This window comes from Poecilia formosa, unplaced genomic scaffold (genome assembly GCF_000485575.1).
Source record: "Poecilia formosa unplaced genomic scaffold, Poecilia_formosa-5.1.2 Scaffold6, whole genome shotgun sequence".
Classification (NCBI taxonomy): Eukaryota; Metazoa; Chordata; class Actinopteri; order Cyprinodontiformes; family Poeciliidae; genus Poecilia; species Poecilia formosa.
The window spans coordinates 5,272,625-5,289,886 of NW_006799945.1; the positions used below are offsets into that span (position 1 = coordinate 5,272,625).

The following is a 17,262-nucleotide window of genomic DNA, read 5'->3' on the forward strand; positions in this document are numbered from 1 at the left end:
TAAAAGTTCAGATCAGGTAGTTATGCTAGCCTAAAGTTTGAAATAAAAATTATAGACATTCATCGCATTAAGGAATTAGGCTGCTTCAACACAATATTTAGATACTTTACATAAATCAGGTAGTTATGCTAGCCTAAAGTTTGAAATAAAAAATATAGACATTCATCGCATTAAGGAATTAGGCTGCTTCAACACAATATTTAGATATTTTATGACAAAGTGAATCTGGTAAGTTTTATAGATGAAAAAATGGCAGAAAAAGTATTCTCCCTCAAAAGTCAAGTAGATCGTTTGGAGGCGATGCTGAAGCAGAGCAGAGACGGAGGAAGACAGAGCTCAGATTTAATTTGAGAGGAACTTCCTCAGTGCAAACGGAGAATCTGCATAGTGCGAGATAACATTAATAATTGTTACTATTGGGTTATTGCTGCAGCATTTAAGCAGCACTTGCATACATTCTAAAGCAGTAGAGGTGAGTATTTGTGGCTTACATGGCATCTCTAAGTTGTAATGTTTGTACTGCAGAATTTTAAGTCCAAAAATCAGCGGCAGATCAGATTGTTTACATAAATGCGTCAAATGCATTTAAAGATGATGCTGTGACATTATTAAGTTAAATTCGTGTATCTGCACTCACTACTATTGAAACAGTTGGATAGAGACTGGCTGCAGATGATCCTTTTTATTCTCCAGTTATTTTTTTAATGACTTTAACTCAGCTTTGCAGATCTCCTGTATTTTGGAGATGACAAAGTTTTGCTTTTCTTTTTTTTCTTGTTACCCTGGCAGAGCTTTGGAATAAATATATATGTAAATAATATATGTATATTTTGCGTGACAACTTTTTTGGAAACAGGTTTGTGTTTTTCTGTCTTCGTAAGTTTGGTTAAATACACTGAACTATTTTTTATTTTTTTTTGGATCACTCACCGACTAACTGGCACGCTCTGAGTGTCTCTTTATTTGTCTTTTCTTTATTCTCCATTTCATCCTCTTTATCCTCCACACCTGTAAAACCTGCTGCTTGCTATAAGCGTGACCTCTTTGGGATTTCTCTGCTCTGTCAGATGTTTAGCTTGATTTTCTTTTCTGAAACATGGAATACGTATTGATTCTATATTTAAATACACTATGCTTAGAGAAATCTGCAAAGGGACCAGTTTAAGATCTTCCTCCCCATCTCGTCCCGTCTGTCCCTGGACTCCTTGCATTGCATGCCTATATTTTTACAGAAAATAAAATAGCTCGATTTATGTCTGTGATGTGTTTCTGATGCAGTTTTTTTTAAGACAGCAAACACATTTGGTTTCTAAAATCCTGTGTCTGACTTCAAGCTACAATGCGTCATGCTTCCCTTTAATTTGGGAGAGTCAGACTCATCTGCTGGCTTTGCATTTTTAAAGGTTTTAAAGTTTTCTCCTTATGTTGTGATTGTGAAAGCTTCAAAAACCATAACATCCTTCTCGTCAGATACATCTCCATCCATGTTGGAACAATAAGGACATTTTTAACTCACGGCTGCCCTCTGAATAATTTACATCTCGTATCCTTAAGCCTCCAATTTGGACAAGGGAAATCTCCCTCAAACAAAAATGGAGTGAGTAGAAATTCAGAAAACCTCAAATATTCACGCAGAGCAAGTTCCAGTTATCTTTCAGTGCTGCACAGAAGAGTAATTTTATCAAGCCCAGCCCTGACTTCTTACAGGCAGCTGTAACATGTAGACACAGGGAATCCGTGACAAACCGGCCTTAAAGAAATGCTCACTCATCATCTGTTTCAAACTCGTACAAGGTCATAGTTCAACCTTTAGTGCCACCATATTTTGAAAATTTCAGACCCATGTTTTTCCCCAGCTTGTGGTCCCATCATCCGCGATGTAATTGGACACAGGAAGCAGTAATTCAGCCTGTGGACCAAAGAGCGGTCCACTGACACACCCCTTCGTCCATCAAAGCACCAGACAGACATTAAAAGACGCATTGTAACTTGAACAGAAACAGCGATCCTTCTTTTCTTTTCTTTTCTTTTCTTTTCTTTTGCACCACGATTGCTTTGATTCCTTTTGGTTTTGATTCTTCTTCTTTCCTCACACTTCGGCAAAATGTGTTCGTGTCACATTGGAGGCCCACCAGCGTCTGTGTTTGTGGGTTTGCAATGAGCTCATGGAAAAAGACCCGCGGTGTGCTGGGAAGAGGAAGCTTTTCTGCCAGGAACATTGTTTATTCTGTCTTTTGTGTGGTAATATCACAGATTCTGCTCTTATCCATTTTCCCCCATATTGGCGACAAAATACATATTCAGGAGTTGAAATCCAATCTAGCAAATTTCCACAGAGCATGTCGGGGTAAGAGCAGAGTGTGTGGCAAACCCCAGAACCCTCAGAGCACACTAGATTTTTAAGGTGTCGTTTCAGCGACGCTGAATGTGTGATTATGTGTCTTAGTATGGGCTTGTATGTTTGACGTCTGACTGTGTGTGTTTATTTGCTGCCTACCTGTTGGTTTCTGTGCTCACAGCTGGCCCAGTATCCCATGTTGAGAGAGGAGATGGAGAGAATCGTCACTCAGCACATCAGAGACAGAGAAAACCGCACCAAGGGTCAGGTAAGACTGAAAAAACAAACCAAGCATAACGCTTTACTGATGAGAATAATTACTGATGTAGTCGCCTTTTCAATTCATTTATCTCAAGTTTTATGTGATATTTGATGAGACAAAAGATAACCATGGTCTTGTATACCCGTATGCGAGGGGCGAAGCAGTGATGCAGTCAGGCAGAGGTTAACGTAGAGAAAAAAAAGAAAAGGGGGGGGAGGTTATTCAACTTAGAAACAAACCTGGCTGGACTACTAAAAACAACAAGTTTATGGTCCCATAAAAGAGGGCAAGGTAAGCAAGGTAACCAAACTCTACTCAAAGAACTGGCAACAAAACGACACCAATTCAAACAAACTGACCTTCCAGATCGAGACAGAGAGAAACTTAAATGCCGACTGATCAAAAGGGGGTAAACACATAAAAACCCAACTTGACACTAACGTGAGCCAATCTCATTTCCCTCCATGAGTTTTTGTTAGAGTTTATTTGCAGGTCTCCATATTGGCTTGCTCCACCCCTTTTCTGCCTCTTAGTTTGTCAGCCAAGGGACCAGATCAGCTGCCACTAAGGAAACTCGCAAAGCAAAAACAAGAGTTTAATCACGTCTTACACACATAACAGTGTAAAGGAAAACTTGCCCACTTATTTTCAAATAAAGCTTTATGTGATTATGGAAATAAATAATTTCTAAGCCAAAACCAATCCGTTGTTTCTCTGTGAATTAATTACTACACTTGGAAAAAGCAAAATGTAACCACAGTAGAGTGAATAATCCTGTACTTTACCAGTGAGATGTTTGGTAAATATTACTATATTTTGTGTGGCTGAAACTGCAGCCATCACACCCTATTTTTCTGTAAAAGTTAGAGATAGCTTAGTAAATTTGAATTAGACTTTACCTAAATTGTGCCTGTACAGACGGATTGCAAATCAAGAGAAAGTGAGTTTTGTTTTCACAACTAGAAATACTCCAGAGCTGCAACTGGGAAGAATGCAGAGAATGCAAAGTTTTAATTAAAACATTTCCTTTGTTAACAGTGAAATTTAATTGTGATTTAATTTTTTTTTTCACTTAAGATATCTAGTTTCCACTTGAATATTGCGCTAATTGCCTTTGTCCGCTGTGAGTTTGCAATTAAGTTTTAAGTCAGCTTCTTCATGCAGCACAAATTCACAACATGTTATCAGCAAATGACATAAAGTCATTTACTTTTGAGCTGAGAAAGCTTGTAGCAACAGTGGAAAGTAGAAACTTCCTCTTAACAGGAAAAAACCTCCATCGCTGTGACATCACTGTACATTTATGCAGAGATGTACTTCATCAAGATGAAGATTTTTATCAAGGAAAACATCATTATCTTAAGAATTAGGTATACAATTGATATGTTTGCAAACCCAAACAGAAACTAAAAACATGTTGATTTGATTATTAGATTTTTTTCGACTGGCGGGTCCATACAGTTCTCAATAACTGCTGCTTTTACAATTTAAACATTACCAAATGCAATGTGTTACGAGCAACAGAGCTGAGCTCCTTAATGTTCTTGGTGTCTTGAAGTAACCTATTTGACCTTAAATCTATCTTTATTCTTCTCTGACTGTGCGCAGTGATAGATAGTAGTAGCAATGCTTTCTGTTTTCATCACAAATGTGACGAAGATGTAATTCGTTGTTGCTTGTATGTTAACGTGAAACTTATTTAGTTTAACCCTAACTGCATTTTAAATAATACATCAAAATGTCATCACAAATCCATGTTTCTCATGTTCAACCTGGAAAATGTCTTCACTAAATACCAAAGCAAGCATCATTTGTGACAGTTTCCTGTCCGCCTCTCTATGCAGGTTCTGTTGCTGATTGATATTGAATTGTCCTACATGAATACGAACCATGAAGACTTCATTGGATTCGCAAAGTGAGTTTTTTGTTGTTTTTTTTTTTTTTGCTAACATGTCTTTCCTGAAGTCATGGGATTGTTCACTGGGCTGATTCCTGCTTCTTTTTGTTTTGCAGCGCTCAGCAGAGGATCAATCAAATGAACAAGAAGAAGATGGCTGGAAATCAGGTGCCACGATCAGAAATGCCCACTTTCACATCCCCAAATCAACATTGGTTTCCAAGTAAAAGTTAGACGTTTGAGCTTCGTGATAACCGTAACCTAGGACTGAATTCAATGAAATGTGTTTGATCTGTTGGATGGCAACCAGAGGACTAAATGCAGCTTCCCTTCAGGCTTCCTTCTGTCGGCACTCAGCTCAGTGTCTCCTCTCATGTTAAATGTTGCACAGCTAAACAGTATTTTGTTACCACTGGCAACTTTCCGATTCCTCCGCAAAGCAGCAGTCGTCTGTAGTACATGTTGCATGGTAATCGGCAACAGTTGTAGGAGCGTCAAACTTTCTTGGCTCTTTGCTGAAAGCCAAAGCTGTCAGCACACGAGAACCTTGGATGGGAAATATCAGACGCATAATTGTTTCGGGCTGCAACGGTGGAGCAGTTGTCAGCTTTGTTGCCCCACAACAAGAAGGTTGCGGGTTCAAACCCCGGTCAGGGCACCTTGTATTTTTAAGTGGCGTCTTAAAAATATTTTTTAATGTCTGTCCTTTGACGTCAGTGATTTAATTTGCTTGTGGATTTTACTTTTGTTTCACTTAAGAGTTTTAAATCGTCAAATAAAATTGTTTTTACAGACCCCGTTAAACCTGGGTACACACTAAAGGTAGTTTTCAAGTGATTGTTTTTTTTTTTTTTTATTGGAGAATAAAACCTCTCCCAAAATATTCTGTCCCAATGCGAAAAGTTGCAACTTCCCAGTTAAATCCTGAAGTAGCTGTGAGTAATCTTTGTTGGAAAACCGAGTTTAGTCACGCTAACCACACCCAGGACACTGCCAGATCACTGCCAGACTTTTACAATCAAGAAGCCGTTCAAACAAAACCTGCACGACCAGATGAAGTTCACATAAAAATCTCAAAAAGAAAAAAAATAAAAGCATGCTAAAGTAATTCAAAAACAAATTCCCAAGGCTCCAGAGAGACAAAGTGAGATATAACAATAACAGAACGATAAAATATGGCACAGCGGAAAATCTTCCCAGAAGTGGGGCACCGAAATGACTTCAAGACTGCATCGCTGATTCATCCAGAAGGTCACAAAAGAAACAAGAACAACATCTGAAACACTGCAGACATCTTACTTAAATTAAGGTCACTGTTTAAGATTCAACAATAAAGAGAGCTCCATGACGTAAACTAGTACTAACCAAAAAAGAACATCAAGCCCCTCTCCACTTGCCAAAAAACATCTTGATGAACCCAAATACCTACGTGAAAATATTCTGTGGTCTGCGAGAAGAAAATGGATGTTTTCGAAAGGTGAACGCCTCTTTACAGCCTTCCAGAAAAAGAAACTCACAAAAAACAGTCAAACGTGGTGGTGGTGGTATTTTGATTGCCCTGGACGACTTGCAGTGCTATTCATGAACCTTTAATTCGGCTCTCTACGTGAAAACTCTGAAGCAAAATGTCCGACCAGAGGTTTATGAATCTGAAGCCCAAAGGCATTTGGGTTTGTGTTTGAAACACACCAACAGCTAGTGCTGGCTCAAACACCAGGACAGTATGAGTGTTTTGGGGGTAGTCTAGTCAAAGTCTGAACTTAAAGTCATTTGAGATGCGTTGGCATGATATCAAACAGACCCTTGATGTTCAGAAACGTGAGGAATCAGTGATGAATTACAACAATTCTGAAAATGAAAGTGGATTAAAATTCCCAATAATGATATCAATGACACGATTCTCATGATCAAAAACACTTGATAGGATTTTATTTATTTTTTCCCCCACAGTGTTTTATTAGGTTTTTGGGGTCAATAACCTTTTCCACATTGGACTACATTGGTTTGTTTATGTTTATCCCCTTTTCTAAATATATTTCATTCACCTTTGTCCAAATAATAAAATTGTTTGTTGACTTAAAACTTGGACAAAGAACAAAGAAAAAGGGTAAAATACTTTTTTCACAGCGCTTTATGATTCTTCTAATTGTTTTCTTTCTCTTTTTGCTCTTTGTTTCACCCCTCTTCCCCCTTTGTTTTCCTCTCTGGGGTTTTACTCCAGGATGAAATCATGGTGAGTTTTGAGTTTGCACTTTTGCAGTATGCATGTCTGTCTGCAAGTAGCCTTCATTATGTTTGAGCTTGAGGTAAATTATTTCTGTATTTGTCTGAGCTTTTTCTTTTTAAAAGCACAGATGGCCGCAAACCCTGGATGTTGTGTGGGTTATATTAGTTTTGTTTTTTTTTATTTTATTTTTTTTTTGTAATTTAAGTGCTTGTAGATGGCAGATGCTTAGCTGTTTCCCTCTCCACCCTCTCCCCCTTTTTTTTGTCTTTTGTCAAACACCAGTACAGTTAGGATACTAAACATGATATTTTACAACAATCTACTTGCTAAAAACTAATATTGTTTTTGCATCTTTAATATCAATGTGCTATTACATCTAAAAAAACCCCCAAAAGTTCAATTTGGAGGGGTTCTCCACAGATTCTCACCAGCTGGAGCTTTAACTGGATAAAAAGAAAAGCGGATAATAAGAGAAAATAAAAACAGTAAACGTCCCGAAAGAGCATTTCTCTATCCTTTTTCCATTCACACAAAGTTTCAAAAGAACAGACAAGTTACAAGGCCTGCAGTGTGAGACACATATGGCGCCCCTGTTGTTTTCAGTTGTCATAACACGCACCATGATTGGGGTCAGAGGTCAGGGGCACACTGTAAACAAAGCGGTGAACTTCACTTCCTGTTTAGAGCTGGGTGTTCTTTGCTGTTTAAGACCCCACAGCTTCTGCTACGTTTGCACCTTCACGCCGCGGAAGGCAAAGCACAACTCAGGAGTGAGTTTGTAAGCATGTAAAATGCTCAAAAGTTTCATTTTAGCTTGATTAGTGTGTGTTGTGCACACTAAAGCTTTACGTTAATTGCAGTGGAGATCCCCCACTGCAACTTCCAAAATTATCAGCTGTCTTGAAAAGACTGTCTAAAAAGTAAATGTAGCTTTTTGTGCAGTGGAATAATATTTCAAATATAAAATGTTGTAGTTCTTTAACAATAAGCTTTGTTTTAGTTGTTTTGTTTTTTTAACCTCCCTTATTCTCCAGGAAAACTGGAAGTCATTTATCCAGTTTTTGATCTGCAGTTACATTTATTTTTAGCAGAAGTCCAGGGTGTCAATAAACACAATAATGCATATTCTTTTCAGAATGTAGCTTGAACCACATATTTATGAGTATTCACATTCTGCAGGTGAAAATGTGAAACATTTAGTCATTGTGGTGAGAGAGAGTCAGTTCTGGCAGGAATGGCATGGAGGAACCACATTTTTTCCATCCCCTAATTAATAAAATGCTGGAAATCAGTTACATTACTGGGCAGCACAAAGTGCAATGGAATCCCACATAAAGTATGTAAGAATGTCTTCTACCCATTTTCAGCCGCAACCACAACCAACTCACTTTTCACTGCACAAGCATAAAAACTGAGAAGTATCCATAACACCAAATTAACAAAAAGAAAATATGAAATGCAAATGCTGATATTTTGCTAAATAAATTTTATTGACATCTTAAAGAGTACTGTGTAGGTTTTGTCTTGCCACATATGGTATGTTGGAGGATTAAATTAAACCACCCCACTGTAATGCATTTAATTGTAGTTGTGGAGAATAGTTATAGAGGACACTTAGAAGTTGACCGGGATGTTTTTTTTTTCTTTTTTCCTTTTCTTAATGTGATATCTTTACTTTATTTATTTTAAGTGAAAAGAAATGTCAAGGAAGAATTTGGCAATAAATCGTTTCTTTGTTTTTGATTTTCTGATTATATTAGTCAGAGACAAGTCTAAGCTTGGTCAACATAAAACAGAAAACACTGCAAAAAACACAAAGTCCTTGTGTATATTTTTGTCTAGTTTCTAGTCCAAATATCTGTAAACACTTGAAGCAACCACGTTTTTGTCAATGTTAAGGAATTATTAAAATAATCTCAATCTCTTGATGGAAAAGTTACTTGTAAGTTAGTTTTGTGGTATTTCAAGTGTATTAAGACATTTGCACAAGCAACTAAGCCAAAAATACTTGGTAATATTTTGTTTTGGCAGTGACATGATTGTAATGAAGCAGTAGTTGATTAATGCAGCAAGCAATTTTGTTAATTTTCTTACTGAAAAGACGTTCCAAAAACTGAAATGTTTTCCTAAAATAAAACAAACTGCATTTTCATTCCTGTTAGGTATTATTTACCACCATATATTAATTACTGCAGTGAAGTTCCAGTTTGTAGTAATTAATTTGAAATAAGTCAGACTGGAGAAATTGCAAGTATGCAGATGTTTTTCATGAAATTCATAGAAGGTTTAAGATAAACCTAGAATGCTAAGATTTCTTTTATTTCAAAGAGCGCTAGGTCACTGTAACATTGCGATAAAGTACTTTAGAAAGAGTTTAAATACGTAACCTAATGCCTGAAACCTTCTCGCTTTAAAAGCTACCATATCAATCTGTATGGTAAATGCCGTATGCTGTGCAGCAGTGAAGCCTTTGCACCATAGCACATGACCAATGAAAAAACCATTTTCCAGCCATTTAGCATCCTTCCTCCTCCCCACCTTGCTTGCTGCCCCCCAGCTGCAGTAATGGCAGCTACAACCACTCTGTGTATTTGGCCTTCTCGAAATCCCCCCCCCCCACCCTCCCTTATGTTGGCAATAGCTTTGTAACATTCTCTCCACATTCTCACTCAGCCGGAGAGAGGAGTTAACGATCGGTACAAGGTAAATAATTCATGCAAATTAAGAAAAATAAAACATGTATTTTGTCTGTAATGAGGAGAGAACGAGGTCAGGTAGAAAAGGAAGTGTCAAAAAAAAGAAAAAAAAAACAATGTAGGTGAAAGTTTGTGTGAAAGATGTTTTCTATCTCCCATAGAAGCACTTTCAGAAATTACATTTCTGAATTTATTTGTCAGTGGATATGTCTATGATTTTAAATCCGCTCTTCTGAATTTCTAATCATTTCTGTGTTCCTGTGTGAATTTGGTTATTTTTGTAGGTGATCAGGAAGGGCTGGCTGACCATCAACAACATCGGCATCATGAAGGGAGGAGCCAAAGAGTACTGGTTCGTCCTGACCGCGGAGTCTCTGTCCTGGTACAAAGATGATGAGGCGAGTTCTTTCAAACAATCCCTACAAAAACACACAAACACAGTGAGGATCTCGCTGCTACTAAGGCTCTGGGCTTGTACACTTGAGATGCCAGAGAAAAATATATGTTGGTACATAAGGCACAGTGCCCCTCCCTCACCTATTGCTGCACACTGTTCCGTCAGCTACAAACAAAGGTAGCTCTTTGGGCATATTTTAGGTTGTGAAAAACACAAACAGCCAAGATGTTTAAAACTAAAGAAGAACCACATTTTACTTATTAATCTTGCAAAAAAATAAAAAATAAATAAAATCACAGTTTGAAAGCTGGAAGGGGCATGTAAAGCGGCCCGCAGCATGCCTAGCTAATCGCTCTCAATAGATTCCCTTTGTCACAGTTTTCAGAGGAGCAAAAAGCTCAGTAAGCACGTTTCTTTGAAACTTACTGTTCAATGTAGCTGGTATTTATTTAGTGTGTTTGCTTTAGTATTTATATAAACTTTTAAATTACCCTATATAAGTTAGTTGGATAACATTACAAATATTAGTGATCTTTTTTTTCAATATTAGATGGGGGTTTTTCCACTTTTAGTAGTAAGATAAAATTTTGCTCTCTCATTTTTAGATTGTTATTATTATACTGGGAAAATCGGATACAGGGCCAGATTTATCTTTATGCTGTATAATTATTATTAAAAACTAAAGTCCTTTATTCCTGTTTAACACACTGAGGGTAAAAAATTAGGATACCATATGACAGCTTATGTGTAAAATATTTGGCCATTTAGAAATTCAATATCACTTTGAGCAACGTTAAAAAATCCATTTAATGTTAGACAATAGAGCTGGAAAAAATCATTTCCATAAAACTTAATTAAAAATGCGGTTTTCCATGAGGAATTAATGAAACATCTCACAGTTATTCCCTCATAAAATAACCAAAAATGTAATGAAGTCTTGAAAAAAAAATCAGCCAATCTACTGTATAGAAAATAGTCTAGAATCAGTTTAAGTCTTAACTTAAACTGATGCAAATTGGCAAATGCACAATGCCAACCTTTTCAACTTTCCAATGAAAAATGCATTTCATCTCTTTCCCCTTGTAACCATCCATCAGGTTTGATGATTGTCTTTAAAAAAAGATTTTATCTGCTTTGCCAGCTGATGATAGGGGCGTCCAGTGATGCTCTGCAGAAGTTCATTACTCTCACCACAGCCTCGCCTTCTCCAGGCCTTAGCCACAGCCACTCCACTCACTGATATCCGAGGTGTGTGTGTGTGTGTGTGTGTGTGTGTGTGTGTGGGTGGGTATGAGTGTATGTGAAGACCTCTGTTTTTAGAGTGCAGACCCCCCAACATGTCAGACACTGAAGCTGGCACACACATGTGCATACCAGAGCCCCCTGTACCTTTTAAACACACACGCACACACACCTACACACACACACACACACACACACACACACACACACACACACACACACTCGCACACACACGCAGTCACTCTCAAGCTGGTTCTAATAAACATTTCAAAGAGGGGGCACTGGACTGCAGCAGAGGAGAGGGCTGCAGCCAGGAGTGGCTCTTGTTAGCTGGATGAGCTGCAGGAGAAACAAGGACTGCATGGAAGGAGGGAAAGTGTTTCTGAAAAGGAGTCAGCGCCAACTGTAGTGGAGGAAAAGAGCCGGTGGTTTAAAACCTTTGGTTTTGTACTCGACGTTTCCTGATTTCGTTTTACAACCAGAAACTTTCGTGTGTTCGATATTGACTTTATTTTAGTGACAGAAACACAGCAGTTACAAGATGGTAGGAAAAAAATAAATTGATGTGACATCAATTTGTATTCAGCCTCCCTGAGCCAATACTACGCAGCTTTGCACAGAATCATATTTTATTGCAGTGACAGCTGCGTGTCTTTTAGGGATTGTCTGTACAAGAATTGCACAACCAGAGAACATTTTTGCTCATTCATCTTTGGATTATAGCTCAACCTCAGTAAGATTAGATCAAGACGATCTCTGAATATCAATTTTAAAGTCTTGCTACAGATTCTCAACCAGATTTAGATCTATACTTTGACTGGACCATTCTAACACATATATCAGCTTTCATCTGACTTCAACAACAGTTTTCCTCTTCCCACTCTTCCACTGAGGCAAGAGAGGAGAGGCTAAACTGAGCACAAATGCATGCCACACTTTGCAGATATTTATTTGTAAAAATAAAAGTACATTTAAGTGTGTTTTGTAATGTGGAAAAATTGAAAAAAAAATGCTTGGGTGTGAATGCTTTTTTCATTACCTCTTTGTTTCGTCTACCTTCTCCGTCCTTTCCTCACTTCTTCTTTTTACTGTATATGTATTCAAACATGGCCTCCGAGGGTGCAGGGAGACTAAAGACCAACACTCAGCATTTGGTGTTGCAGCTCAGCGGTGAACCTGGAGGGCACTGCAAAGCATGCGCATGTTTTCAATCCAAGCTTAACATTTTACATGCTGGCCTCTCGGTCACACTTACACTAAAGGCTGGACTTGTCCTGAGGGCTCATAGTCCAAACCTGGGCGGAGACATTGCCAAAATAAACACAGCCGATGAATTTTTTATTTTTATTTTTTTGCTTGTTTGTTTCACGAAAAAAAAAAATGTATCACTGAAAGCAGGTTTTTAGCAGGAACATATGTTGTTCGCCGCCGTTTCATTGGCTGCATCTCGACTTGGGGAAAACCCTCGCTAAGGGAGAAAGAAAACCATATGCACACACATACACACACATGCCGACACACACATCACTCTTTGACACTAATAATAACTTTGAACCCAAACTCACTGATGCCAGGATGTTTTGGTTAGTGCTCGTACACGCATGTGTGTGTGTGCGCTTTTAGGAACCTTCTGGTCTGTATTACCGCAGCGAGTGCCAGTTCCTCGAATCATGACGACCTCTTTGGCTGAAAAGTTTTCCAAAGCAGAGACGGAGTGAACTGAGGCCGATAAAAAGAAAAAATAAAACTGGTTAATGAGGAAACAATAAGTGCTTAAAAGCATTTTCCTATGAGATGGTTCACACGATTTGTGGCTGTAGGGTATATTTTCTTTGGACTAGCCTGGGCTTCCCTTCTCCTGCCGTAAAGCTGCCAGAAAGCCAAAACTCGGACTGGTGGATCCCAGCTGTAAATATCCTTGGGGGTGGGGGATTGTTCTTTTATGTGTGTTTGCATGCACTCTCTTTGTGCTGCAACTCATGCATGCTATTAAAAAAAAAAACTTGGGCTCACGGTGGCGGGGCTCTAAATGGAAACAGGTTGGTTTGTGGTTTGCATTCTTGCACATGATGCACTGTGATGGGACACCGTGTGAATGTTTCTGCCCTCTTTTGCTTTTGTGCTTTTGAAGATCATACCGTGTGGGTTTGCTTTATCAAACACAGGCGAGGCTGGAAGGCAAAATTTTTTGGGGGGTGAGAGAAGAAAGGCGGGGGGGATCCCAGAAAGGAGGCGGAAAAAAAAAACCCCACTGGGATAAAAAGCCGGGGCTAAGCTTTTTATTTCCCTTATGACGTTATTTGCAGGCATTAAAGTCGTAAACTCTAATTTTTTGTATTTTTTATTACTTTTTTTAGACTGAACTTTAGAAAGACTTGTAAAAACGTTGACTAGAGAATAACAGAGTGGAGCTTTTTTTTTTTTTTCCCGCTGTTTCTCCCGGGTGGCTTACCGTGTTGCTTCTCCTCACATGGTAATTTGAGGTAAAGGAGCCACAAACTGACACAGGGGAAAACAGACGCATAATTGCACATTTCCATTATGGGCGCAGCTTAACGTTGGGGGTTTTACTCTGTGCTTTAGTTATCGTTTCGGGTTAGCATTTTTTTTTCTTTTTTTTTTCTTTGGGGTTGTAGAAAAATAAACAATATGGTGACATCGTCAGGCAACCCTTACTTAGATCTGCGAGAGGGGGGCATTTCTATCAAATCTGGGGAAAGTATTTGAGGAGAAAAAAAACAAAACAAAACAGAGACAATATCATTGAGAAGAATCTTTATTGTAACTATTTTAACTAAAACCAGTCCATAGAAGGAGCGTTCATGACATTTTTCTACTTATTAATTAATCCTTGGTGAGCTTTAGGCCTTTCTGATGGCGCCAAGGCTTGGTCAGATGAATTAAATTGGGTGCTCCGTGGTTCTGTAACTTGGATCCTCCTCAAAGCCAATTGCTCCCTTTTCCAACACTGGGGTTATCCGTGTGCGTTTCCCAGGCCAGCCTAACCAATGTGCAGACTACTGTACAACCACTACTTCCTGAACAGGTAGTCTGAACACTGGGCAGGCGGGCTAGGCAGCTCGGCGATGCTCTGGAGAAGCGTCAGACGGATACTTACTGCAAATCCAGATGGACTCTTGTCCCCATTTCTCCGCCTGCAAAGGGGTGAATGAGCGGGACTCATAGGGAGGCAAGAGAAAGAGGAGGAAGAAGGGGTTAAATAGAGGTGATGGCCACTGACGGGCAAATTTAGTGACATTCTCTCCCGTCTCCCGCTGGAGAGGAGAAGCATTCCACGTCGAGCTCTCAGGAGGAAAGACAAGCTGCAGAGAGACCGTATGAACGTATCAGTTGTCCGTAACAAAGCAGAATCAATACAGCCGATGTACATATAGCGAAAAAAAAAAGAAAAAGAAAATATTGATTATATTTGGATATAATTGCTCAAAATTAGTGTTTTTAAACCAAAAACAAAGTTTTTTCTTTGGAGACATTTGGAAAAATAAGTATTTTTCTTATATCTCCTGGTTGGTGAATAATTCACTGTAGGCCCAAATTTGTGAGCCCTTATCCATTCAGATCCAGGCCAGGATAAAAAAAAAAACAACAACAACAAAAAACACAAAACGTGATTAAAAAAAAACACACTTAAACTTTTTCAGACTCTCACTATCGCCTGGATAAGAATTTTTGTGGTCAGCCGAGATCCCGCTCAGCTTCCTCCTGCAGATCCCACTGAAACACTGGAATAACTACACTCTTGTCTCCTAGCATGCCGAAACTGGTGGGGGAAAAAAGAAAAAAAGTCTCTTGAAGATGCAATACCTGCAACGTCTTGATCTTCTTCCTCTTCTTTGGGTCTTCATCTTGTTTGTTTTCCCATCTCCTCCGGCTGAGCCACCCTTTGTCAGTCAGCTTCCCCTGTGCTCACGGTCAACGCCAGAGTGCTGCCTAAAACACGTCTGTCCAACAGGAGAAAAGGGGAGGAAAAAGGAAAAGCGAAGGTTTCTTCTCCTTTGGCGGGGAAGGTGGACCGGCTGGAGGTTCGACGTGGCAGAGGGACTGGCCGCCGAGTTCCTGCTTCCAGAGGCAGAAGGAGAAAAGGAGTGAGGGAGAGAGGAGATATGAAGGAGAAAAGAGGTGGAGCTTCCCGGCCCCCCATTTTTCCCTTTTCCTCCTCTGTTCTTTCTGTCTCCCCTCCCGTCTGTAACCCCCTCACCACCTCCTCACCTCTCTCTTTCTTTCTATTTTTTTTTTTTTTATTTTTTTTTTTTCTTTCTCCGCTGGTTTATGGGGAGAAAGTGGCGGGTCAAAGGTGAACAGGAAGTGAGATGCTTTCTTTTGGCGTGCGCGTTGTAAAGTTTGGGAAGGGAGTGCAGGACTTGCGGCAGAAGGGAGGGAACTTTATAGAGTGGGCAGGATGACTCCTCTCTGAGACCTACATATGTGTTTCTTTTTAGTCCCGTGCTTATTGTACATTTGAGCATATACGTGTTTGGTTTTATTTTTGACGTTTGATTGATGGATGTGTGTAGAGTCGTGGGGCTGAATGAGAGCGGAGGCTCCGCCGTCTTTGTAGTGAGGGCAGGAATGTCGGCGTTTTCTTGGCAAGCGGGAGGGAGCCTTGTAATAACTCCAGATGTGCAGCCCTGTGGTCTCCATCTCACTCTTGCTCCCTCTGTTTTTACTTCTAAAGCTGATTTCCTCTCCCTGTCCGACTGGAATAAAGAGCCCTTTATGCGGCTCTCCAGCCGGACTGGTGGCGGCGGGAAGGTGGGGTGAGAGGGGTACTGGTTTCAGGGGTTGACGTCCTACTAGTAAATCAGAACCAGAGGAAGAGATGCTGAGGAAGAGAGCACCAAGAGTTTGCCTCCTTCACCTTCTTTGTTTCACACACCTTGTTCTGCAGCCTTACGTCCAACCGTGGACTTTCTGAACTTTTCAGAAGGACAAGAGGGAATAAAAGAGGAATGCAGACAAAACGATTCCCAGCGAGCACTGGTAGCAATAGAGTGGGTGTGAATGACAGAAATCAGGCCTCGCCGAGTTCAGGGTTTGGGGACTGGAAAGAGTGAATTTATTGGGAAGAAGGGAGGAGTTCTGTGGTCGCAGCGGCATTGTTTCCACTGTTTGGATGACCAGGCAAAGCAGATTCCTTCTCAAAGTCTTCGTCAACATCAGCAAGAAGAAGAAGAAGTTTTAAAAATTAATCGTTGGGTTCTGTGAAAACCTCTCAAGCTTTGAGCCATCATCAGAAAAATGGAAGTACCAAGACATGTCTACAAGCCCAAACTGAGTGGCAGCCATGAGGTCCGGGGTAACTCGCCTTCAACATATCTGGCCCTAATAGGACAGAAATAACAAAGAGTCTCAAGAAGGTCCCCGTTTTGATTTCCTACAAGCCATGTAAGGCATATAAGATGGTGAAATCAGCATCTGTATGGTGAGACATAGTGGTGGCCACATCATGCTATAGGTATGGTTTTCTTCAGAAGGGACAGAGAAGATGGTCAGAGTTGATGGAAGGATAGATGGAGCTAAATACAGGGCATAAGTCAATTTCTCTACGCTGGATGAGAACTCATATTTGTCTTAGCCGATATGCAAAGTAAAAGAAAAGATGGTGAAGGACAATACATTATAGAAAACTACAACAAAAAAAGAGAGTGGCTTGTTGGTTCACAAACTGTAATTTACTTACAGACTTTGGGAGGCATCTTTCCAAATTCAAATGTGTGGAGTTTACTAAATAGCATTAGGACTTTAAGAGGACCTGGCACAAAAAAATACAGTATGGACAAAAAGGCACAGGGACACTTGCTGTACAGTAGCATCATGAGTTCTTCTAAGTACAAAAAATATTTAATTTGAAAATCTGGTCGTTTATTGACAACTGAGAAATCATAAATGTTTTGTTCGTTTTTTTTCAGCAGGACGACAGTCTAAAACATTTGGAAAAATCGACAGACACGTTTTACAGGAAATAAGCCATGAGTTTTTCCACATTTTTATAGGTGTGAAGTCATTCTACTACCTAAGGGGATGAAGTAGATATGGAAAAAAAGTTTAACATACTTTGATAGATGATAAGAAATTGAAGCAATTTGATGGAATAGTAGTGCTATTTCTATACAGAATGAATTGTTGAAGTGTTTAAAGATTAAACAAAAGAGGCAAATAAGTGATGAGTCCAGCAGGAACTG

The 17,262-nt window shown here is 39.5% G+C and overlaps 1 protein-coding gene across 13 annotated transcripts in view; it reads left to right on the top strand.

Annotated features, from left to right (window-relative positions):
• dnm1a (dynamin 1a) overlaps nucleotides 1-17,262 on the top strand; it is a 49,031-nt gene that overhangs the window by 17,915 nt on the left and 13,854 nt on the right. For 7 of the 13 annotated variants that reach the window (XM_007569306.2, XM_007569392.2, XM_007569337.2 and 4 more), the window contains exons 11-16: nucleotides 2,520-2,606; nucleotides 4,445-4,515; nucleotides 4,614-4,665; nucleotides 6,719-6,730; nucleotides 9,398-9,427; nucleotides 9,705-9,818. In XM_007569306.2, the coding sequence (XP_007569368.1) occupies nucleotides 2,520-2,606; nucleotides 4,445-4,515; nucleotides 4,614-4,665; nucleotides 6,719-6,730; nucleotides 9,398-9,427; nucleotides 9,705-9,818 (366 nt within the window). The remainder of the gene's footprint in view (nucleotides 1-2,519; nucleotides 2,607-4,444; nucleotides 4,516-4,613; nucleotides 4,666-6,718; nucleotides 6,731-9,397; nucleotides 9,428-9,704; nucleotides 9,819-17,262) is intronic. The other 6 variants (XM_007569385.2, XM_016680403.1, XM_007569370.2 and 3 more) reach the window with 1 other exon arrangement.